This window comes from Tauraco erythrolophus, chromosome 26 (assembly GCF_009769465.1).
Source record: "Tauraco erythrolophus isolate bTauEry1 chromosome 26, bTauEry1.pri, whole genome shotgun sequence".
Taxonomy (NCBI): Eukaryota; Metazoa; Chordata; class Aves; order Musophagiformes; family Musophagidae; genus Tauraco; species Tauraco erythrolophus.
This window is the reverse complement of record NC_141490.1, coordinates 7721127-7746655: the sequence shown is the minus strand read 5'-3', so window position 1 is coordinate 7746655 and position 25529 is coordinate 7721127. Positions and strand designations below refer to the sequence as shown.

Sequence of the window (25529 nt, the reverse complement as noted above, 5' to 3'; positions counted from 1 at the left end):
GGGGGTCCCCGGCCTGAGAGCGAGACCTTGGGGACCTGCCAAGGAAACGCTTGGCCTCACTCGCCCCGAAATCAGTTAAAAAACCTCCGTGTTTGCAGCTTCCTTGGCCCTGGCACACGCAAAAAAATCTCTGGGGCCGGATGCTGCCCTTTCCAAACCCACCTCGACATTCCTTATTACCTCGGCGGCGGCTTCCCCTGACGCAAACGGCGGTTAATAAATAGCACCGCGCGCCGCGAAGCAGCCGGTGAATGATTGTCCCGGGAGCGGGGAACGAACCGGGGAGCATCCCTGGCCACGGCTCAGCGCCTCGGCGCTGGGGTCACGGGTTTGCTTCACGCCCGGTGGGACAGTAACGGGGGAATCATCCGGAGGGGAAGCAGCGCCCGGCACGCTCAGCCGCCCGGCCTTCCGGCCGCGGTTAATATTGGAGAGGTGGTGGGAGGCCGGCGAGGAGTAAATATTAATTGCAGGTTATGGTGCAACCTCCGTTACCACACCGCTGTGTCATTTTGCCAGGGAAGGATTTAGGGATTTTCAATTCGGGGAGGGAAAAAAAAAAAAAAAAAAAAAAAAAAGCAAGCAACATCCCAGCGCTGCGGCAGCATCTCGGTAAAACCGATTTTTTTGCCGGCGAGGCACAGCGAGGAATCGCGCTCAGCTGGAGATTAAACACAGATATTTATTTTTGTGTTTTTCCTAGGGAAAAAAAATAAAAGCAAACTCCTTTCCAGAGCAAAATAGAAACTGCGGAGACGCGAGCTGGGGACTGAGCTGGGTGGATGCTACTGGAAAAGAAGTCTTCACTGGGAAGGAGCAATAAATAACCTGGCGCTGGACCATGATGTGAGAGGCAGGTCCAGGGAAGCCGTAGGGAAACAGCGAGAAGGGAACAGGAAGGACGATGTCAGGAACTCTCCCAGTTCCCAACCCGAAGAGACACTGACCCCACGTACCTTGTCCCCCCTCATTTCCCACTGAGACAAACCACCCTGGAAAACAGTTTATTCCACAGCTGAATGTCAAAATTCAAACCAGACCCAGCCAGCCCAGCCCTTGGCGTTGCTCCCCATCGCCCCGCGCTCCTTGTCCGTCCGGCCACGTTCACGGAGCAAAACGGGGAGAGAGGCGGCTCCAACTGGAGCATGAGAGCAACGGTGCCACCCTGCCAGCTGGAGCGGAGGGCCCGGAACAGCCCCGCTCTCCACTCACGGCGCGGGACACGGACGTGGCCACCCTGGTCACAGACGCTCCCCGGAGCGAGCGCAGAGCGCGGCCAGGTCTCGGCACGGCGGCCTCGCCGAGGGGCTCCTGTCGGCCGGGTCGCAGGAGGAGACGACGGAGCGCAGAGCGCGGCTGTAGGCTGAGCGGGAAGAGGGACAGGGAGCAGCGTTCAGAGACGGGAGTTCTGCTTACGGCCCCAAACTGGGCTCGGCTTCAGCCTTTTGCCGTGCAGCAGGGAGAGCAGAACTGGTTTGTAAGGAAAATCGACATGCCTGTAGTTTTCCACATGCTCGTTTGCACGCTCCGGAGTACAAACCGGTGTGCCAGCCAGAGCAGGAGAGCCAAGATTTTTTTCTAAAGCCCCAATTTCTCTATTATTTTTGGTTTTTTTCCCCTAGAAGATGACTCCCAGTTGCTCAGGCAGGTATTTTTCCAAGCTGTACTCAAGATCTGAGCACTCTCCATCACCTTCCAGTACCTAAAGGGGGCCTACAGGAAAGCTGGAGAGGGGCTTTCTACAAGGGCGTGTAGTGACAGGACACGGGGCAATGGATTTAGATGGAAAGAGGGGAGATATCGATGGGATCTAAGGAAGAAATTCTTCCCTCTGAGGGCGGTGAGGCACTGGCACAGTTTGCCCAGAGAAGCTGTAGCTGCCCCATCCCTGGCAGTGTTCAAGGCCAGGTTGGATGAGGCTTTGGGCAACCTGGTGTAGTGGAGGGTGTCCCTGCCCATGGCAGGGGGGTTGGAACTGGGTGATCTTTGAGGTCCCTTCCAACCCAAACCGTTCTATGATTCTAATTTCCACCACTTTCTTGCCTCCTACCAACAGAAAATTCCATCTTTAAGGCAAAGATGCTTCCTGCGCCCGTAAGGAGCCTGTTTTTCAGCATTTTCCTTACGGTTCTCCCCCCACCAACACACGGACGTGTTACAGAGAGGCTGGTGCTTTGCTGAGGATGCCCCTAACGCAGGGACAGAAGAGGAGGTTGGGTTAGAAACAGGCAGCAAAGCACCCGACTTGCCCTCTCTGGAATATATTTATAGGAGCACAGAGGTCCAGGACCACAGAAACATCTAGCCAGGTTTGATTTCTCCCTATACAATCAAGGATCCAGGTCTAGGTGCCTCCTCTCCAAAAGGAGGAGGCTCTTACCTCGGTGGTTTTTGTAGAAGACGCAGTTGTTGGCGCAGGTATCCGGGTGGGAGTCCAGAAATCGGACCCGCAGGAGCACAGCGGGGGCAAATCGATGTTAAACAGTTTTATCTTCTCCCTCATCTGGGCTCTTAGAGCTTCGATGTACCTGCAGGGGATAAAAATCTTCACTTCTGCCAGGAACAGCCGGCTCTGCGCAAGGAGCAGGGAATCCGGCCGTACCTCACGTGCTCCTTATTCCGCTGCTGTTTTTCCTTAACCTTCTTTGCTCTCCTCTCCTCCAGTTTAAGCTGGGCCAGGGTTTCACAGGTTCCCTCTCCTGGGGAGGGTTCTTGCTGGCCAGCCGCCTCCTGCATCCTCTGCTCTTCCGCCCGGCGCTGGTTCTCCTTCTTGCTCTTAATCCTGCAAGGATACACCTGCTCAGAGACGGAGCTTCTCCATTCCCGATTTTAAGATCAGGATGAGAGGATCTAGACATGCTGCTGCCTTCGCCCAAACCACCCACAGCAAGCAAGAGACTTTCTGAGCCTCCTCTCTTTCCCCCATATGGAAACACCAGCCTGCAAACGCCTTCCTGCATCCTGACCTCCTGCTGCCTGCTGGTTTTCTCACCATCATGGACTTCTCCTTCCAGCTCCCCCCTGCAGCACGTTCACACGTGAAGGGCTCCTTCCCAAAAAAGCAGCTCTACTGTCCTTCCGAAACCAAGAGCGCTGCCTGGGCTCTTTAATATCCACCAGAAAGGACCAAGAGCCCAGCTTCCCCACTTTGGATTCCTTCCGATTATGGGGCAGCTTGGATCCTACCGTAAGCTGTCCTTGCAGCTTCCAGGACAGGGAGCATATCAGGGCTGCGGAAGAGTGCTGGGTACAGCAGAGAAGCTCAAAAAAAAGGCTTTTAAGAGGTATTTTTAACCAAATCTTCCTCTATTTCCTCAGTCTCCTGCACGCCTAATGGCACTCCAGGCCTTTCAGCGGGACGTGGGTCGTGCAAGTCACATGGAACGGGAAGCACGTTCCCTCGACAAGCGGCAATTCCGAAGCACAAACACTTTAAGCTGCAGCACCTGGTATTTCATCCCCGCTGACGAGCACCAAATGCAATAACACGTTACGGGCTGAGCACTGCCAGAAAGCATTAAAAAATAATAATAATAATAATCAAGGCTGGGTAAAAGCCAGGGGGAGAAAGCGTAATCCAACAAGACATTTCAGATGTTACTCCATTGGGGGGGGGTGGGTTCAAATCTTTACATCAAGAAGGAAAGTGCTGAAGCCAAAACTTCTCCAGTCAGGTTCTAAACTCCAAATGTGGTGGTTTTTTTTTTTTTTTTTTTAAATGAAGTGATAATAGAACCTTAACCACCCCACCATAAATCTTCTGCTATAGAAACGAAGGCCAAGGCCAACTTAAGGCTTTACACTTTGTAATTACAAAACCAGCTCTTTTCCGCATACGCTCCGAGCAGCCTGCAGCTCCAGCAGCACCCCTGCAACCAGGGATGGGGGGAAAAAAAAAAATATATATATAATAAAAAGATACCACACTAACTAGGAAGTCCCTGGTGTCTCACCAGCACTTGTAGGGCAGGAAAAGGTCTCCGAAGCTCCCAAGCGCCAATTTACACATCAGGAATGCGGCTGGAGGAGCCGTTTCTTTACACTGGCAACTTCTCTCCTAAAGTGACCCGTGAAAATCCTGCCCTCGGGTGCCCGTCCCGCTCCCACAAAGCCTGCCCAGTGCTGAGCCAGTGTTAGAGATGTCAGAGCTACGTCATTTCATTATCGAGCGAGGCCAAGACAAAAAAAACCACACATAAATAAAAATAATCTGGAGTCTCTTTCCTATTTTGGTGTGAATTTGCAGAGCTTCTCCTTCACGAATGCCTTGAAAGGGAGAAGATGACTAAACCACCAGAACAAGTACTTTTACACACTTGACTGTTACTACAGTTAGTTACTAAGTTACTACAAAACTTTTACACAATACGGAGTTTTCAACTCGGGAACAATGCTGAGAAATATTTTTATTACACTATATACTTTTATAGCTGGGAGGGTGACGGGTCTCCTATTAAAACCTGTAAACTCATATTAAAGATGAGTTTAAGTACAACGCCGTGACCTCACCCCAAATCTAAACATGGACTGTAGCACGGGGGCTTGGGATCAGTTCCCAAAAGTCCCAGTTTGGCAAACTGCAACTCTCCCAGCTGATGTTTCTGCTCCCAACTCCTATCTGAGCTGCACGGCGACTCAAAAAGATGGAGAAGTGCTGAGCGCCCCCGAAGGACTCAACATGGCCCAAGGGTCTCTCGTGGGGGCTGGCTGAGTGAGGCCAGCCCAGGGTTAACAGATTGGGCACGGAAAACAAACCCAGGAGATACATCAGGCTTCGCAACTGGCATTCGTACCCAGGGGTCCTTTTGACATACTCCCCACTTTTTAAAAAGATGATAAAGTGGCTTTTTTTTAATCCATCCTCAAGCTGGACGGTCTTCTCAGAGCCTCTGCACTGGGGCCTGGCCACCACCAGGCGAGCACCCGAGACCTCCCGGCCTTAAGGAGGACCCTGGGCACGACGAAGGAGGCGATGCCAAGGGGCCGGAGCTCCTCCGCACGTACTCACTTGGTGATTCTCCTCTGCCTCTCCTGCTGCCTCTGCTGTTCCTTCACTTGCTCTCGCTCGATGCTCATGAAGAGGCGCCTGTACCTCAGGAACTCCTTCTGGCGCTGCAGGAAAGAAGAGGCACCTTTGAGAAGGGCGTCCGGGGGCAGGCTGGGATCGATGTCGAGCGATATCGGCACTCGGCTTGATTTCTGGCGGGATAGAAATCTCACTCCTTCCCCAGGGGTTCCTCAGACGTCTCCTAATGCACATTCCCCAGGACTGAGAAGCTGGAGAGACGGCATTTAGCTAGGAGAGGACCACCAAGACATCTTGGAGCATCAGAGCGCTTTGTACCAGCATCCCACGACTGAACCTTCCTATGTATGGAAGCTCTGCCACCTGAAAAATTCCTAAACTCTCCCTTTCCTGGAGGTAAAAGAGCTGGTTCCCACTTCAACAACCCACTTCTGAGTGCTACGAGCTACAGTCCAAGAATTTTGATCCGCCTGGGGACTGGCGGGCCTCTGCGGTTCACTGGAAGCCCATATCTCCAAAAATAATGGATGTACAACACCGAGCTGGACCCAGTACGTGCAGGAGAACCACAGAGGTGGCAAAGTCATTGCAGAGACAAATCCAAGAATCCTGCAAGGAACAACTCCCGTAGGGTACTGAGCACACAAAGAGGTTTAATGTCTGGGCTTCGGCTCAATTCCATGGATGCGGCGAGGGTAGGGAAACCTCCCGGCTAAAGCTCACACCAAAAGTCCTCCCACCTACACAGGAGGCACGCCAGCTAGTTTGAGCTCCGTGACACCACAAAGTTTAAGGAGTGGATTTTTCCTCATCAACACAAAGAGTTTTGGGCTGTTTGTCCATCTTGCCCAGCGGAGACTGCCCCGTGCAGCTGGAGATAAAGGAGGAGAGATGGCCAGGCTGAAAGTGGAGAAAGCCAGATGGAAAAAACCCACAGAGCGGCACAGAGCGCCGCAAACCCAGTTATCTCAGGGTGGATCAGAGCCAAGGAGATAAAAAGCAAAGGGACAGAGGGAAGCACTGGGGGAAGGAGCAGCCTGACAAGCCCCAGCTGCTGTCATGCCGTCGAGAAACCCCAACCGGATTTCGGATCAGCTTAGGGTCACGATGGACCTTAAAAAAAAAAAAAAAAAGAACTTGGTAGGTTTGCCCAAGACCTGAGACACCATCAGTGCTGGCAAAATTTGCTCTCCAGGCTTCTTATCTGAGCTGGCAGCATCCCCGACACTCAACACCTTTCCGTCCTGAAACGGAGATGCAACAAGGCGGACTTGGCTCCAGCGGACAAACCTGCTTCTTGGTTTCCTCTTGGTCTACACCAGCCCAGAGCACGAGGGGAGCTTGGTGATCGGTGTGCAGCTTCTGGGGAGGTTCAGGTGAGCTCGAGTCCTTCAGCGATCCATCACAGAACTGGAAGATAACGTAAGAGAGCAGCACAGAATCACGGAACGGTTAGGGTTGGAAGGGACCTCAAAGATGATCCAGTTCCAACCCCCCTGCCATGGGCAGGGACACCTTCCACTACACCAGGTTGCCCAAAGCCTCATCCAACCTGGCCTGGAACACTGCCAGGGATGGGGCAGCCACAACTCCTCTGGGAACCTGTGCCAGTGCCTCACCACCCTCAGAGGGAAGAAGTTCTTCCTTATCTCTCATCGAAATCTCCCCTCTTTCAGTTTAAAGCCATTGCCCTGTGTCCTGTCACTACACACCCTTGTCCAAAGCCCTCTCCAGCTTTCCTGTAGCCCCTTTAGTACTGGAAGGTGCTGGAAGGTCTCCGTGGAGCCTTCTCTTCTCCAGGCTGAACAGCCCCAACTCTCTCAGCCTGTCTCCCGAGCAGAGGTGCTCCAGCCCTCGCATCATCTTTGTGGCCTCCTCTGGACACGTTCCAGTAGCTCCATGTCCTTCTGATGTTGGGGCCCCAGAGCTGAACGCAGCTGTGGCTGGCCTCCACCTGGACAAGGAGTCATTGTCTGCAAGTCTTTGAGTGCGACCATCCAACCATCAGCATCTTCACGGTCAGGATTCTCATCTTCCCCTCAGCAAATACTCCTCTACGTATGATCCCTGCAGTCCTCAACAGGGTAACCCACCTATGAGCGCTGCTTTTTTTTTCGGAGTATAGGCTGGCTCTAGACAGGAGAGACACGTTGCAACGTTCTCCAGCAGAAGCCTGAGCACCAAAGCTTTGCCCACAACACTTGGAGAAGGTTTCTGGTTTAGTTGAAATACAGATTCACACCTCACCTACCCAAATTTTCCTTCTGAACTTCGTGAAGCGCAAGAAAAATAACAATAACACAGACAAAACCAACAAAAGCATCCAGGGAATTCAGCAGCCAACGTCTCCTAAAACCTCAGTCTAAACCTCGCCTTCTTTCCCTCCCTCAATATTTGTCAAGCCAGTATTTCTGCTCCTGCTGGAGAAATACCCGGCTAAGGTTGGGCACAGGCTGCCTTGGCCGTAAAGTATTTGCTAACTACTCCAGGTAAACGGGGGCAAACATTTCCACATCTCGGGTGCTTCAGGAAAGTCTGCCTGAAAGCAAAAGAGGAATTGAGAAATACATTGAGCAGACAGGATTCCCGCTGCCTCCAAGGGAGGGTGCTTCCCCGGCCTCCGGGCAAAGCTCTTTTTCTCTTTTTTCTTTTTCTTTTCTAGGAGGTTTCTGGCTGGTTTGATGCACCACCCGCAGCAGCTCTTCCACCTCGCAGGGCAGCTGGAGCAGCGGCCAGCTGCAGGTCCTGCCGCGGTTCGGAGTTGGGTTAGCGTACGAGGCAATCGCACACTCAGCCTTCAGATTTCCGCTGAGCGCCGGCCAACTGGCATCACGAGGCAGGCACAAATAAAACTCCTTTTGAAGCCACAGCTGTAAGATGAAAGCAGTGAAACAGAAGCCACCAATCTCACTTAGTTTTGACGCTGCTCTCCAGCCATTTCTGACGACAGTAGGCTTAAGAGTTAACCGGGCCTGAGGGAGCAAGTGCTCTACAACAGCAGCCTCAGCGTCTCTGCCGAAATAACCCCAAATCTCAACGATTCAAACCTCTTAAGACCAACTGGCCCAGCCCCATATGAGTCTTACTTTTTCAAATTCGATTTTGATGTAGAAGTCGTCGTCTTGCTCGACCTGACGCAGGGCCATCCCCTGGTCGTGCAGTTCAGCTGGAAGATCGTGATGTCCCGCTAGAAGCAGTTCCTCACCCTCATCTTCTGCAGGCACTGTGGTTGTCTCACAAGACTCTGGTTTCTGGGGGAGAAGGGAGAGACAGAAGGAAATATGGAATTCAAATGAGGCTGCTTTGGTGCTGAGGGCAAATCCAACAGCCTCGGGCAGGGGTAAGAAGTAGCTTTAACCCGAGGGCGCTTGTTCTGCAGAGCCAGTTGAGATCTGGCGAGCAGCAGCACGATGTGTTGGAGCATCGCCGCAGGGCACGAGAGCCAGAAAATCTGAATTTGGCAGGGTAACTCGTGACTATGTTCTCACCAACTGCAGAAGCAGAGGGACAGACGTGTTTGGGGCGAAGGACAGACAAGGAGAAGACCTCTGCAGGTGCTGTTTCGCAGCTGCGAGGAGCAGGGGGAGGGGTGGCGAGATCTCTGGAGTGACACTGAGTACGGAGCGTACTCCTTCAGATGGTAAGTGGGCAGGCTCCCCAGTGGCAATTAACAATTTTTGAGAGGCAGCAGATTGTTTCCTAAAAACTACAAAATCCAAATGCCAGAAGCAAGCTTGGAGCCAGGATTTCTTTTCCTTTTTTTTTTTTTTTTTTTTTTTTCCCTGCCTTGCTGTCCCCCTTCAGGGCTGCTAACGGAGGGAGAGGATGGATCGACCGACGGGAGGAGAGGTCACACCAGGGATCCCTCGAGTCAGCTCTGCTGCAAAACAGGAAGGATGGAGGATAGCCCGGGAGAGTTTGAATGTGAAATTATTTGATAGGCATAGGAATTACTCTATCAACCCCGTTAGGACAGAAACACGACACAGAAGAGCTGTTCGGTGAGGACAAGGGCACAGAGAGGGATGGTTACTGCTTTGTGAGGCTGCTCTGAAGCCCTGAAGGTAGAAGGAAATGAAACTGGGGGGGAAAAACCCACCAGTTTTGGGGAACGATCAGTTGGGGAAAAGACTTTGGGTGCTGTCACGCTGAGGACCTACAGCACTCTCCCGAACCCTGGAGGCAAAGGGGCCGAAGACTTGGGGAACAGGATCGTCTGAAACACCGGACAGGTCATTTCCACATGATTGCCATCTAGGTATCTGCTTGGGAAAGCAGGGAAGAAACTCTTTGGATGTTTTTGACCCGAAAAGAAATCACTGGGATAGAGGAAGAGCAATGATTTTGGGAACATGCATTATCAATCGCAGGGGATGCAACTCTTTAGAGGGAAGAAAGAAAAAAATAATAAGAAAAAACGCAGAAAACGGGACCGAAGGAGAAGCAACAGTTCCTTTAAAGTGAGCAAATAAAAACTAGCTGGCTAGAGCAGGAAGATGAGCAGCACAGTGCGAGACAACCCTGGCTAAGCCCCAAGTTCTTCTTGCACCCACAATCCGTGCGAGCACGGAGGAAGCGGAGCACGGGTCAGATTACCGACGGAATCACGCAGGAGACGATACAAGCCCATGGGACCAAAAAAAAACCAACCAAAACAATGCCAGAAAGGCCAAAGCTCCAAGTAAAACAAGAGAGATCAAGGTAACAAGTCAGGCTTTAGTGAGAAACTAAAGGACTCGAGAAGGACAGCTGCCAGAGGCCACCAAGAAAAACAGCGGTTTGTGCTTCTGGGCATTGGTGTGCAGCCAAAGGCTCGCTCTGAGCTCACAGCAGCAAAAAAAAAAAAAAAAATCTTGGATTATTATTGCGAAGAAGTAGTCAGATTATTCCTAGAAACTGAGGTTTTTAAAGCAGGCATGACCTGCCTTGGTTTCCTGCCGGGAGCTGTAGACAAGCTGTTAATTGCTCCCCACCCCGCCAAGATCTGAGGAGGTCCAGATTATCAGATAAAGGCTGGATGATGAGTGGGGATCTTGAAATACAGGAGAGGAAAAGGGAATACTAAAGAGCAGATTTTAGCCTCAAGTTTAACTGCCTGACTTTGGGGAAAAACAAGAGGAAATCGCCTTGCAAACTGCCTGGAAGCTGCTAGAAAACAAGATAAGCAGCAACTAGCACAAATTTGCCCAGAGCAAGTCATGTCTAGCTGGTTTGAATTTCTCCTGCCACAGAAGAAAGAGGCCCTCGGGCAAAGCGCAGCAGAAGACAGCTCGGTTTTAGCCTGGCTTTTGCCATGGCATAATTCAACACCTGGGCAAAGAAGTGTCTGTTGGATGAAACTATCACATGGGAGGTGCAATAGTGATTAAAAACACTACCCAGACTCAGTCAAACACAAAATAGAGGAAGAACTAGGTGGCTCCGCTTGATAATTTCGTTATCGGCCTGGCTGATAGAAGAAAGAAGCATCTTGATGACATTTACTGACCCCACCAAGCCACTTGAAGTTGCAGAAGTGTTTGAGGACAGGCTAAAAAAACCGCCGGGGTTCAAACCAAAGAAACCAGCTGGAACAGCCAGCACGGGGAAAGCCAAGGACAAAAGCAAAGGGCAAGGCAGCGCACTACGGCAGCAATTACCAGGGCGGTTACATCCACGGCAGCCTTTAGCATCTGGAAGAGAAGGGAACGAGCTGCTGCCCTGCCCAGCTGTGAACATGGCATCACACAGGGAGAAAGATCCAGATTCATAGTAGAGCTTCCCCCCCCCCCCACCCCTCCTAGAGCTTTTTTCTTACACTCCCCCCCCCCCCCACTATCCTGGAGTAATAAAACAGAGTAATGCACTAAATCAATATATCCCCAGAATAAAGTGCCTGGGGAAGCTGTTAAATCCTCCTAGATGAACTGTAGCTGCAGTAAAGGTTCAGGTGGGCGGACGGCTCCCCCAGTCCCTCCCAGTCCTGGCCACAGGACTCCCACGCAGGCGATTTTCTGTGACCCGGCCTCGCATGGGCAGCGGCTGCGTTGTTCACGGGAGGCTTTAGTGCTGCTAATAGCCGAGTCATGAATCACTCCACCTCGTCTGAAGGCACCCAGGACTTCAGCAGAAGGTACATTTCGGGTCAGAAACAGATAACGAGGTTTCCAGCCCATAATTATGCTGTTTCTGTAACTCTTGTTCGCTAAGCTGACTTCCTCGAGCAGAAATCCAAGAGAACACAGAGAAGGAAGAGCCAGACCAGCCCTTATATAAAAGGTATTTTATAGCTAACAGCCAGCCAAGATCTACTTCACCTTTGATGCACCCGAGAGAGATGGGAATGAAGAATTGCAAGACGGGCAGGAAACTGCTTCCGGAGGAGGCAGTAGGACAAAATACCAGGTTGGGTTGCTGCTGGCATCCTCCAGGATGGACAAAGTACGTCAGTTTGAGAAAGGTCTTGGCACCAAAAGCTGGGTAATAGCTGTGACGTAGCTGCTCTTGAGAACTGGAGTGACAAAAGCAGGGTGACGTTCAACGGAACAAAAGGTGAGGAACTCGGGACCAACCTCCTCACGTGGCTCCTACGCACTGCTTTGAGGAAAGGAGGTGCATGCCAACAATTCTCTACCAGAAGCCAGCTCTGGGTGAGGAAGACTCTCCAGAACTTTGCCACCCACGCAAAACGAGGAATTGATGCAAGGGAAAGAGTCGCTGAGGTTTGTTGAGGAAATAAAGGCACCTAAGGGGAGGGCTGATCATCACGTTCCTCCCGGATACCCAGATTGCAATCTCAGCCTTTTAAAAAAAATTTTTTGAATTCTTGTTTCCCAGTTCACCCCTTGTTAGTCTCTGCAAACAGAGAGGTTTTCCCACACTTTATCCTGCTGCCCTCTCTGAAAGGCAGCAAGAGAGAGGGACAGAGCCCTCGGGCCACCGAAATCCACGGGCTAATCGCCAGGCAGGCGGTGAAAGCCCACTTCTGCTGGAGCAACTCACCCAACTGCACTCTAGATTCGGTGATGAGAGCCAAAGCTTCCCACAGCTTGCCAGGTAACCCCTCTGACCTCCCCCCAGGCACCCCTCGCTCACCTCTCGCCTCCAGACGCCGCCGGGGAGTTCCAGGGGGCCCGCTCCTTGGCATCGGGTTCTGCAGGACGCCAGCCTGCGCCGAACTTGCTTGAGGGTTTTGCTAAGCTGCCGTTACGAGGGGAAGGCAAAGACAAGACAAAAGAAGCCGTCAGGACCGCCTTCCGCGCCGGCTACGCCAAGACTGCACGGAAGAGCTCTCCGGATGCGCCCTGCTCCAACCACAGTGCTCGATCCAGGGAGCACAACTCGCTTCGCAAACTGGTACGAGGCAACCTGCAACCCAAGGTGTCTTTCAGAGAGGCCCCACTGCACTGAAATCCCGATTTGGGGATTTCCTGATCCCAAAACGCTTTGCTGAGATGCCAGAAATCCCAGATCCCCCATTGTCCTGCCTGGTGTCAAGGGAAGGGATACTTCAGCCGGAATAACTCCGGCTCCTACACCGTCACAGGTGCTTTATAAAACGCCGCACGCAGCGCAAGCATCACTATTTTGAGAAAAAGCTTAAAACAGTCCCTAAGGTGGGTTTTCCAACATGTTGCCATCCCAAATTCCTGTTCTGCAGCAAACAAGCTGCAATGAGGTGGCACCACCTAGTGCCACCTCTCCGACACGACACGGCCGCACAGCATGCGAGGAAAATTCCCTGGATCTACAAGCAGCGGGGCAAGTCCCACCACAGCATCCCCCGAGACATCCACTATCCGTTCCGAGGCTCCCGAGAAATGCTACGCAGGAGCACGACAATATTTAGGAAACCAACGTGGAAACCGTTTCATTCAGATTAAAAAAAAAAAACACTTTTTTTTGCGTTGAAAAAGTAAAAAAGGAGCGTTGCCCGTCCTCCATTTCAAACCATGAGCAACCAGCACGATGAACGGGGATGAAAAACGCAGGAAGGGAACAGCTGACCTCGGCGGCTTGCTGCTGGAACGGCTCGCTCCGCATCCCGCGCCGCTGCGCCGCGACGGAGACGACGGGCGCGGGGTGGCTCCGGAACAGGCACGTGTTCTTCCTGGGGGCGAAGCGCAGCGCCGAATCCGCGTACCGCGCGGCGACGCAGCTCTCTCTCTCTGCCTGCCGGGACACGGATCCCAGAGTTAAAAAGCCCCGTGGAAATCTCCAACCACCATAGCGGGAGCTGCTGGCTGGATTGGGTGGTGGTTTTGGGATGGACATTTTTGCTCTCCATGCCGAGAGGGGCACCAAGAACCATCGGGCTGTTGGAGGCCGAAGGCATCTGTGGGCTTTCAGTGTGGAGTCCCGTGAGGACATCCCTGCTCAGCCATGCCTCCCGAGCCCTGGAAACAGCCCAAACCCCCCACGGGTGGCCAAAAGCGCTGACATTTCGGCACGTTCCCTCCTTGCTCCGCAGTCAGTTTCTGGCAAGTCTCCCTGGCAGTTGTTTCCAAGCAGAAAGGATGAAATATATTCACGGGATAATCTCTAACGGGCCCACGGGGAAACGGGGAATGCGGAGACAGCGGGAAAGCGCTGCTTGCAAACTATCTGACTGCCCCAGAAAAGGGATGGCAGGAATAAGCTGCTTTGCTTCACATGCAACCAGGAGACATCCACATCACCTGCAGCTCCAGCCTGGCTATTTTTGAACTCCAGGCAATTCCGCACGGGGCACCAGGACTCTGTTCTGCTGCTGGCCAAGAGAGCCAGCGACCTTTCCGTGGGGACACCAAGGGTTGAAAGCACCTCCAGCATCAGGTGTCCTCTCCAGCGAGGTCAGCGTGACGTTGTGACCACGACTTTCCTCGCTTTTCCTTATTAACACCTCGACACGAGGTCCAGTAGGTTGTTTTTTTAATTTTTTCCCCTGATTTATGCTGGTTTCAGAGGAGTTTCTCCCATGCCACTGCAGGGACAGACGTGCTTACCGCTTCGTAGGACTTCTCCAGCTGCTGCTTCCTTCTCATCCTGACCTGCTGGTTCACCCTGCTTCACCTCTCCCTGGAAGCGTCTCAGGCTGGCTGCCTTCTCCCGCTGCTGCTCCCTCAGCTCCTCCTCCACCTGAACCGCTGACGCCTGCAAGAGCAGATTTTTCCGCTGAGTTTTGCTACGTCGCGAATATTCCAGCCTCTCCTTCCCAGACCTGCATCTCGGAGCCGGCAAGCACCACCCGGAGCAAACTTAATGATGGTTCCTTTCAAAACCCGTGTGATAACAGCTTGGATAACGTCTATGGAATTACTACGAGCTTGGATTGAACCTCGCACGCCTCCTCCTTGAACTCTGCAACGCACAAGGAAAGAAAATAGAAGGCAATCCCCCCTCAAACATTCCAAGCCTTGATCCGAAAGGAACGAGCCAGCCTCTCATCCCATTAACGCTCGGCAAGAGCGAGGCTGGAAGCGTATCAGGGAAGCAGTTTGCAGAGCACGGCGCAGGCAGGGCTCCGGCTCCGGCACCGGTTTTACCATTGGAAGTAAAAGATTAAAATCAATCACCTAAAAAAAAAAGAAATAAAAAAACAGTTTTGTTTTAGGGTGCCAGCTCAAAGTCGTGCCCAGCGATCCCGGTGATGTCACACCGGTTTAAAGAAAATCCATTTCGCTGCCACGGCGGAAAAGAAAAAAAGAAATCAGTGAAGGGACAAGCCTGAAATCCGCTTAGGAAACGCCGTGTCGGATGCAGGAACGTCACCAGCAGCAAGGCCAAGTCAGCACAGCCAACTTTTTAAATCTTCCCACTCCTTGGGCATCCCAAAACACAAGGACAGGGAGAAATCCACGCTGTTAACGACGAAACCCGCCAGAGCTGAAGCACTAATCAATATTTTCCACTCGATCCATTGGCGAGTAAAAAATATCAAGTATATTATGGAATACTTATGGAAGTACATTAATAAGCTCGGATAACTCTGCACGTTCATCCACACCTGAAAACTCCTGTGCCAGAGGACTGGGAGCACCCAGGCCCCCCCGAAACAGTCGGGAAGAGCTGGGCTCCCCCAGAAGTTCCCCAGTGCTGAGAGGGAAGTTCTGCGGAATACGAGATGATTCATTTCCATATATTATCTCAAGCTTTCAGGATTTAAATTACAATATGGAACTAAATCATCTCAGAAGGGCAGGAGCTGCTGTAACGTTTAGACATTAATTACAGGGGCCTGAACTCATCATCCTCCACTTAATGCACTTTTAGTCCTCTTCTAATAACCCTCCGCAGAAATCCCGGAGAGAAGCATCCATAAAGATTTTCCCAAGTGTTTCTAACGGGATGCAGCGGAGATCGGCTCCAGACCCTGAAACATTCAACTTATTTATTCTATTTTGTTTAAATCAGCAACACAGAATAAATTCTTGGCTCGCCAACATCCTTCATGGATGAAGGGGAAGGGAATTGCGGCGCCGATCCGGGGGGGACCAGTCGGCCGGGTACGACCCCGGCACCTCAAATGCAGAGTTACGGTGCGGGGCTCAGCCCCCAGCACTGACAAACCAAGGAGCAGGTGGGAATACTGGGAAAAAACCCTCATGGAGGGCATGAGCCTGGTAAGTTTGAGTTACGATGGAAACAGCTTGTAATCCCGCGGTGAAAACCCGCGGATCCAGCTCAAATGAAAAGCTCAGGATAAATAATTAAGCAATCGATGCTGATTGCTTAATTATTAGGGCACGGGCTGGTTCCCCCCTTGGCTAGTGTTTAAAAGTGATGTGTTTCTCCTAAAAAAAACAAAAACGTGGATCATTCGAGGGGAATCAACTCAGGGCTTGTGTAAACGGGGCGCCAGGCTATGCGGCACCGCCGTGGCTTTTGATCCTGCCAAAAAAATCAGGAAAATAAATTATTATTCTTCAGAGCAGCACTCCCAGCTGCCTTCAAACGGAGACGAAGCTCGGTTTCGCCTCCCATCACCCCCGTGGAGTTTACTGGGACGACTGGGGGATGCTGGGCACAAGACCACAAGCCCGGAGGGGCCGGACCCCGCGGCAGCACTCACGAAGGCCAGGCTCTCCTGCGGCCCCCCCGGGCCGCTCTCCACCCAGATGCCCACGGGGGCCACGCTCCGGTTCCTCTCGGCCAGCGCCCGCCAGCTCTGCCGCGGGGGTCTCGCCCGACGCCCCCCCGCGGCTCCCCGGCCCCCCAGGGCCGCTCCTTCGAGGGTGGCAGCATCCTGGCACGGCGGCGGGTCCGGCCCTGGGGAGGGGGCACAGGAAGTGAGCGGGGCCCCCCAGCACCCTGACCTGCACCCACAGCCCCCCATGCCCCCCCCCCACCTCTCATCCCCACAAGCCCCGGGCACCCCATGGCAGCCCTGCAGCCCCCCTGACACCCTCCCCCACCCCCTGGGCACCTCCGACATCCCCTGGGCACCCTCCCGCCCCTCAACTCCCCCCACTGCACCCCATCTCTCCCATGCACCAGCCCCACTGCCCCCCTCCCCGAGCACCCCAGTGCACCCCCATTTCTACCAGCCCCCTACAGCCCACTGTGTCCCTGCACCCCCCGGGCACCCTCCCCTCGCCCACCAGGCACCCCATACCCCCCCTCCTTACCCCATAACCCCCCCTTAATCTCCCCACCCCTTGGGCATCCCATAGTACCCCCTGCACCCTCACCTCCCCATAACCCTCCCTCCCCCCTCACTCCTGGCACCCCCCCCCCCCACCCTCCGCTCCCCCCTGGGCACCCTCAACCCCTGCACGCCCCCACCCTTCCCTCCCCCCGGGCACCCCCGACCCCAGAACCCCCCCCCCCCATCAGGTACCCCAACCCCTGCACCACCACCCCCCCCCCCCTCCCCCCGAGCACCCCAACCCCTGCACCCTCCCCTCCCTCACCCCGTCAGGCACCAACTCCCCCCCCCGGGCACACCGACCCCCCAAACGCCCCCACCCCACCCCCCCTCACCAACCGCCACTTCCGCCTCAACCGACGCTTTGAATCCCGGCGCCACTTCCGCCCGCCCCCGCCTGGCCCCGCCCACTGCCCCGCCTGGCCCGCCCACGGGCCCGCCCTGACCCCGCCCCCGCCCCAGGCCCCGCCCACTGCCCCAGCCCCTCTGGCGCGCCCCGGCCCCCCCCCGGCTCGCGTCAGCCCCGCCTGGCCCCGCCCCCAGCCCCTCCCTGCCCGCCCCCGCGCGTGGTCCTGGGGCCGCCGGTTCGCGTCCCGCCGCGGGCAGATAAGGGAGCGGGGGGGAGGGATGGACGGTCGAAACAACCCCCTGAGCGTCCCTGAACACTCCCCCAGCATCCCCCTGAAATCCCCCCAATATCCCTACAGTGTCCCTCATGGCATCCCTGAACCCCCCCAAATATCTTCTTATAACACCTCCCCACAGCCCCCCCAAAATCCCCCATAGCATCTCCCCATCGCATCACCCCAAAGTATCCCCCCCACCCCGCATAGTACCCCCCTTAACGCCCCCCCAAAAGTCTCTCAAAGCGTCTCCCTACAGAATCCCCCCGCAAATCCTTCCTTATAACCTCTCCCTACAGTGTCCTCCCAAAAAGCCCCCCCAAAACACCCCCCCTAAAAGGTCACCCCAAACCACTCCATCCCGCTGGGGCAGATACTCGGAGGCCTCGACCTCTTTTCGGGCTGGGAGCCCTTTCAGGGCGGGGGGTGTAGGGGGTGGGGGTGGTGGCTCACTGGAGTGATGAGTTTGGCAGGTCTCGGAATGGGGTGGGAAGCGGCTCCGGGCATCCTGCCCCGCATCCCCGCTGCCCTATTCAGCGGTGCCAGGGAACCGGCGCTAATTGGCATCGGAGCTGGAACGAAGCCTGGATACAGCCTCGGCTTCCTTTTAAAACCTGGGAAGAGAAGGAAAAAATATGGGGGGGAGTGAACAACATTAAGGGGTTTTAAGCTTTGCAAAATGCCCCCCCCTCCCCCCCCCAAAAAAAAAATTCCAATTTAATGAGGTGCTCAGAGCCCTAAATCCACTGAATGGCCAACGTCGACCAGGTTCGATGCGAGCAGGGTGATACCCCCGACTCGGAGCATCAGTCCAGGATGGGGAAAAAATATGGAAAAAGAAAGAAAGGGAAAACAAAAAAATTACAAATGGGAGCGTTTTTTCCCCAAATAACGGCATGTTGAGGCCGCCGGGAGGCGAAAGCTGCTGGACACAGGTCATTGAGAGAGGCAAGAACAACACACAAAAAAAAAAGGAAAAAAAAAAAGGGAGGAAAAAAATAAATAACTGAACCGGGCGAAGCTCCAAGCCGGGAACGCCGAGGGACGTGCCCGGAGTAGGGAAGCGGAAAGATTCGGGGGGCGAGCCTGCCCGAAATGTGGGGAGCACCGGCCGCCCCACGGGGCCACTCGCTCCCCCCCGCCTGGTGCCGTCACCTGGCTCCTGGCGCTGCACGCAGTACCGGGCCGGGGGGGTTTCCCATTTTTCCCGTTATTTTTCCCATTTGTTGTTTTTTTTTTTCATGGGTTTGGGGGAGTTTTGGGATGGAGGATGCAGGGATGGGGTGGGGGAGGAGGGTGGGTGGTACCCAAGGGGTTGGGGGGGGGGAGGGTTGCTGCGTCGTTGAAGATCCCCTCTGCTTGGAAAAGAGGGAAAAAGGGGGAAAAATAGGAATGAAAACTCAGAAAAATACTTTTCTGGAGTCAAGCAGTCCTTCCGGGGGGGTGGATTCAGCCCTGCCCCCCCCCTCAGCGTTTCGTTTTCCCCAAAACCCCTTTTTTGCTCATTTTTCAGCATCCATTTTTTTTTCTTTTCCATTCTATTTTATTTCCCATTTTTCTTTCCCCAAAAGCCCATTTTTCACCCCGCTCGCTCCCTTTCGCCCGTCCTGCTGCGACCTCCATCGTTTATCCCCAAAATACCCCCATTTTGGGGCTCAACGAGCCCCCACACCTCCCCGGTGCCCGTCTGGCGACGCGAAAAATCACCCACAACGATTTTGCACTGTTTTGCTGAAATTTAGACCCCAAAACCAGCCGGGGAGGCCCCGTTTGCCTCCGGATGAGCCGAGGACGCGCAGGAAAACCGGTTGGTTTTTACACGGCGCCGGCTTCGATTTACATCCCCCCAAAAAAAAGCACCGGGGTTACTGCCAGGGTCCCCCCAAAAATCCTGTGGTGCTTTTCCCCCAAAAATAGGGATTTATTTTATGAAATAATGGGAAAAAAGAGGATTTGGGGTGGTTTTTTTTCAGGCAGGATGGGACATCTCCATCCCTAACCCAAGGATGTTGTAGAGAATGAGAATTTTCTTTGATTTAGTAATTAACTCCCAAATTTTTACCCTGGAGCAGCAAAAAAAAAAGCAGCGATTGGGTTAAAAAAAAGGAAAAAACGGTGAAAAAGCAGCATTTTGGGGGAGTCACTGGGGTCAGGGCCAAATTCAGAGTCGCGTCCTTATCCCGGTGCTTGGGGTTTTGCCTCGATTTTTGGGATGGGGGCATGTTTTTGGGGCCGGAGCGGCCGGACAGACGGACGGCTGCTGCATACCAATAGGTCTCATGACTTTTCGGGTTGTTTAAAGCCTTTTCTCGCCGCTTCACCCCCCCCCCCGCCTGTTTTTCCCACTCCCCCCCAACTTCTTCAATATGGGGTTGTTCGCCGGCGGATGACGGCATCCGGGTGGGATGGGACCCCTGGGCTGGCAAAAGTGGGGTGGGGGTGATGGTGGTGGTTTGGGGTAGAGGTTGCTTTAGGGTGTCGCACCCCACCCCCCCCCCCCCAAAAAAAAAAATCAGTTTTTTCCACTTTTTCCCCTGCTCTATTTTTGGCTTAAAAGCAGCGATGATGGTGCACGTTGCGGCGATCCCCGGGATGCAGTTCTGCATTTTGGGGGGGGCTTTGGCTGGATCCAGTGGGGCTGGGGGGGAGAGGGATGCAAAAATCCCCCCCCCTCCGCACTTTTCGGGGGTGACGCGTGCGTTTTTGCAGAGCTTTGCACCAATCCAGCATCAGGAGGTTCCCACCCATGCATTTTCGGGGTGATGCATGCATTTTTGCAGAGGGTTGCTTGCATCAACCCGGCTGCAGCAGCACTCCCGCCCCCCACGCACAGACCGGGGGCGCTGCGTGCATTTTTGCAAAGCGTTGCATTGACCCGCCTCCCATGCCCAGCGCACTTTTTTGGGTGATGCATGCATTTTGCAAAGCCTTGCATTGCCCTGGGTGCAGGAAGGCTCTCACCGCCCCATGCACCGTTTTGGGGTGATGCATGCATTTTTGCAAAACGTTGCATCGACCTGGCTGCAGCAGCACCCCCACCCTCCATGCAGTTTTTGGGGCGATGCATGCTTTTTTGCAAAGCCTGGCATTGCCCTGGGCACAGGAAGGCTCTCACTGCCCCCATGCACTTTTTTGGGGTGATGCATGCATTTTGCAAAGGATTGCATTGTCCCAGATGCAGCAACTCTCCTCTCCCCACGCACAAACTGGAGGCAATGCTTGTATTTTTGCAAAGCGTTGCATTGACCCGGCCCTCATGCTTGATGCACTTTTTGGGGGCGATGCATGCATTTTGCAAAGGGTTGCATCGTCCCAGATGCAGGAGCACTCCCACCCCCCATGCAGTTTTTGGGGTGATGCACGCATCTTTGCAAAGCATGCATTGACCTGGGTGCAGAAGGCTCTCACCACCCCCATGCACTTTTTGGGGATGCATGGATTTTTGCAAACCATTGCACTGAACCGGCTGCAAGACCACTCCCACCCTCAATGCAATTTTGGGGGTAAGCATGCATTTTTGCAAAGGGTTGCACTGACCCTGCTGCAGCACAGGAGGTCTCCCACCCCCATGCATTTTTGGGGGACAATGCATGCATTTTTGCAAAGGGTTGCATTGACCCGCCTAGCATTCCCGGTGCATTTTTGGGGGTGATGCATGCATTTTGCAAAAGGTTGCATCAACCTGGATGCAGGAGGGCTCCCGCCCCTCATGCACTTTTCGGGGTGATGCACCTTTGTTCATGCTGTGGTTGGGCACCCACAACACCGTGATGCATTTTGGGGGTGCTCAGCACATCCCCGGGAGGGGGTTCCTCATTTTTCACCGGGCTCGGAGGACCAGGCAGCCTGCCCGGACTCGACGCCCCACCGTCTCTCCCCACCCCAGGTCTGCTGGCAGGGTGAACATCACCAGCCCCACGCCGCTGGTGCGCGGCACGGCGGGCAAAGCGGCGCTGCTGTCGGTGCGCTACGCAGCGCCAGCGCCGACAAGCCAGTGGTCAAGTGGCAGCTGAAGCGTGACAAACCCGTCACCGTCGTCCAGTCCTCGGCACCGAGATCATTGGCAACCTACGGCCCGATTACCGGGACCGCATCCGGGTGCTGAGAACGGCTCGTTGCTCATCAGCCCTTGCAGCTGGCCGACGAAGGCGCTTACGAGGTGGAGGTGTCCATCACCGACGACACCTTCACCGGCGAGAAGACCATCAACCTCACCGTGGACAGTAAGCACAAGAAGGACGCCCGTGGAGATTGAGTTCTCCATGGGACGTCTTCCCCGACCGTTTTTTGGGAGGGCTTTCTCCATCTGGGAGGTGGTTTGGGGGTTCAACCAGTCCCAGCAGCCAAGCTACATCCCCAGTGGGGTTTTGATGTCCTCCTTCCCATCCCCTGGGCCCATCCATCCCCCAAGACGTGGCATCACTGGTTCCCCTGCTTGCCCACAGTCCCCATCTCAAAGCCGCAAGTGCTGGTGGCTTCCTCAACGGTGCTGGAGCTCAGTGAGTTCTTCACCCTCAACTGCTCGCACGAGAACGGCACCAAGCCACCTACACCTGGCTGAAGGACGGGCGGCCGCTGAGCAACGACTCCCGCCTGCTCCTCTCCCCGGACCAGAAGATCCTCACCATCACCCGCGTCCTCATGGCCGACGACGACATCTACAGCTGCCTGGTGGAGAACCCCATCAGCCACGGCCGCAGCGTCCCCGTGAAGATCACTGTCTACCGTAAGCCACCCATTCCCCGCTTCCGCACCCACAAGGCTGGCCATCCCTTGCAGATGCTCCTAGCTAATTTTTTTGGGGGGTTGTCCCCCTCTCATTTGTCTCCCCCAGGCCGGAGCTCCCTCTACATCATCCTCTCCACGGGCGGCATCTTCCTCCTCGTCACCTGGTGACAGTTTGTGCTGCTGGAAACCTCCAAGAAGTATGGCTGGGGGTAACGCAGGAGCCAAAGGGGGTCCTCTTATCCCGTCCCATCCTGTCTTGTCCCATCTCATCTCATCTCTTTCCATCTGATCTTCTCCTATCCCATCGTGTCCCATCTTATCCCATTCCATCTTGTCCTGTCTCAGGATGTCATGTCACATCACATCACATCACATCATATCACATCACATCACATCACACTCATCCCATCCTGTCCTGTCCATCCCATCCCATCCCATCCCATCCCGTCCCGTCCCGTCCCGTCCTCCCGTCCCGTCCCATCCCATCCTCCATCCCATCCATCTTGTCCCATCCCATCCATCTTGTCTTGTCCCATCTTGCCTGTTTAGTCCCATCTCATCTCGTCTCATCTCATCTCATCCTGCTTCGATCCACCTCTCCTGTCTCATCCATTCTATCCATCTCATCACATCTTATCCCATCTTATTCCACCCCATTTATTCGACTTATTCATCCCATCCCATCTCATTCTGTCCTCTCCCATCCATCCCATCCCATCCCATCCCATCCCATCTTGTTCCATCTTATCTTGTCTCATACCACCTCCCATCCCATCCCATCCCATCCCATCCCATCCCATCCCATCTCTTGTCTCATACCAACCTGTCCCATCCCATCCCATCCCATCCATCCCATCCCATCCCCCATCTTGTCTCATACCAACCTGTCCCATCCCATCCCAATCCCATCCCATCCATCCCATCCCATCCCATCTTGTCTCATACCAACCTGTCCCGTCCCATCCCATCCATCCCATCCCATCCCATCCCATCCATCCCATCCCATCCCATCCCATCCCTTCCCCCATCCCATCCCATCCCATCCATCCTGTCTTGACTCACCCATCCCATCCCATCCCATCCCATCCCATCCCATCCCATCCCATCCCACCTCTCTCTCACCGTAGCACCGAGCCCTTTCCCAGCCGAACCGCGGGCAGTCGCCCACACGGCACTGCCGGTGCTGCCCCATCCCCTCTCCCTTCCCCAGGGAGAAGCGCCAAGCGGAGACGCAACCGCCTCCGAGTACGCCGAGCAGGACGAGGAGCGCCTGAAGCACGAGTGAGTGACGGCCCCGCCGCGTGGCGGCGGGTCGGGGAGCGCCGCCGGCGCGGGCGCGGTAAGCAAGGCCTTGCCTCCGCACAGCCGAGGGCATCCCGCGCAGCGGCGAGCACGAGCGCAAAAACCCGGTGGCCTTGTACATCCTCAAGGACAAGGTGAGCGGCCGGCAGCGCACCGGTAGCGCGCCGGCTTCGCGCCGCGGCGCCGGTTCCCGCACGCTTGGCCCGCTCCTCTCCCCTTGGCTTTTGGCAGGACTCGCCGGAGGCGGAGGAGGATTCGCCGCCCGAACCCCGCGGCGCGGTTGAACCGGGTTACACCAGCTCGCCGGTGCCGGCCGCCGGGCTCTCGCCGGGCCCGGTGGGGCGTTCCACGCGTCGGTACCATCGCTCGCCGGCTCGCTCGCCCGCCTCGACGCGGACGCACAGGTCGCCGCCGGGTTCGCCGGCGCGTTCCCGTAGCGCCCCGCGGCTGCTGCGGACTGCCGGCGTCCACATCATCCGGGAGCAGGAGGAGGCCAACGCCGTGGAGATCAGCGCCTGAGCAGGGGGGACACATGCGCGCTGCGGCGGCGGCGAGCGAGCGGGGACACCGGCACGGCCCGCTCCCGCCGCCGGCCACTGTTCGGCGGGGCGTAAAGTCACTAATTTGCTATTGATCCCACCCGGAGCTCCCTTCTTCCGTCCCCCGTCCTCCTGGGACGCCGCTTGAATGGCTTTCTCGCCGGCACGAGCGCGCAGGGAGCGTGCGGAGAGCACGCGCGTGCTGTGGAGCGTGCGAGAGGGCCGCGCAGCGCGTGCATGGAGGGTGCAAAGAGTGTGCAGAGGGAGCGTGCACGGAGGATGAAAGAGGGCGTGCGCGGAGCGTGCGAAGAGAGCAAGCGTGCACTGCGCAGAGAGAGCGATCACGGAGCGTGCAAGGGGAGTGCGCACAGCGTGCAGAGAGAGCGTGCACACGATGTGCAGAGAGCGTGCACAGAGTGTGCACACAGCGTGCAAAAGCATGTGTACGGAGCGTGCAAGAGAGCGTGCACGCCATGTGCAGAGAGAGCATGCATAGGGCGTGCAAAAGTGCATGTACAGAGCGTGCAAAGAGCGTGCATGCAGTGTGCAGAGAGAGCGTGCACAGAGCGTGCAAAAGTGCATGTACAGAGCGTGCAGAGAGCGTGCACGCCATGTGCAGAGAGAGCGTGCACAGAGCGTGCGAAAGTGCGTGTATGGAGCATGCAAAGAGAGCATGCACGCCATGTGCAGAGAGAGAATGCATAGAGCGTGCAAAAGTGCATGTACAGAGCGTGCAAAGAGCGTGCACGCAGTGTGCAGAGTGTGCACAGAGCGTGCAAAAGCGCGTGTACGGGACGTGCAGAGAGAGCAAGCGTGCACTGCGCAGAGAGAGCAATCACAGAGCATGCAAGAGGGCATGCACGCAGCGTGCAGAGAGAGTGTGCACAGAGCGTGCAAAAGCGCGTGCATGGAGCGTGCAAAGAGCATGCACGTGGTGTGCGAAAGTGCATGTACGGAGCGTGCAAAGAGAGCATGCATGCAGTGTGCAGAGAGCACGCACAGTGTGCAAAAGTGCGTGTACATAGCGTGCAAAGAGAGCATGCACGCCATGTGCAGAGAGAGCATGCACAGAGCATGCAAAATGCATGTATGGAGCGTGTAAAGGGCGTGCACACGGTGTGCAGAGAGCGTGCCTGGAGCGTGCGAGAGGACGTGTATGGAACCTGCAGCGAGAGGGTGCGCAGAGGGAGCACGCGGGGAGCATGCACAGAGCACGCACCATAGAGCGCGCAGCTAAGGCAGCACGGAGTGTGCGGAGAGTGTGCACGTGGAGCACGTGGAGAAAGCTGGCACGGAGCGTGCATGGAGCGTGCATGGAGCGTGCAGAGGGTGTGCATGGAGTGGTGCAGATAAGACTGTGCATGGTATTTGCAAGAGAGCGTGCTGGCGTCGGGGAGCGCTCTCTGAGTGCGTACGGAGCGTGCAGAGAGCACGATTGTACAGAGAGAGCGTGCATGCAGCGTGCAAAGAGCGTGCACACAGTAGCTGCAGAGCATGCATGGAGTGTGCAAAGAGCATGCACGCAGCGGTTGCAGAGAGCGTGCACGGAGTGTGCAGAGAGCGTGCATGGAGTGTGCAAAGAGCGTGCACGCAGTGGTTGCAGAGAGCGTGCACGGAGTGTGCAGAGAGAGCGTGCATGGAGTGTGCAGAGAGAGCGTGCATGGAGTGTGCACGCAGTGGTTGCAAAGAGTGTGCACCCAGCGGTT

The 25529-nt window shown here is 55.2% G+C and overlaps 1 protein-coding gene and 1 pseudogene across 1 annotated transcript; one reads left to right on the top strand and one right to left on the bottom strand.

The window, feature by feature from the left end:
• Positions 1-1241: 1241 nt before the first annotated feature.
• On the bottom strand, positions 1242-17462 carry LOC147526884 (uncharacterized). The gene is given in 13 exon segments (XM_086626799.1): positions 1242-1363; positions 2381-2434; positions 2437-2528; positions 2603-2782; positions 5009-5112; positions 6317-6436; positions 8113-8277; positions 12101-12205; positions 13013-13177; positions 13990-14050; positions 14052-14137; positions 16056-16252; positions 17456-17462. Coding segments are annotated over 13 exon segments (1458 nt in total).
• An 887-nt stretch (positions 17463-18349) lies between these two features.
• On the top strand, positions 18350-23803 carry LOC147526883 (hepatic and glial cell adhesion molecule-like; annotated as a pseudogene).
• The last annotated feature ends 1726 nt before the right edge of the window (positions 23804-25529 follow it).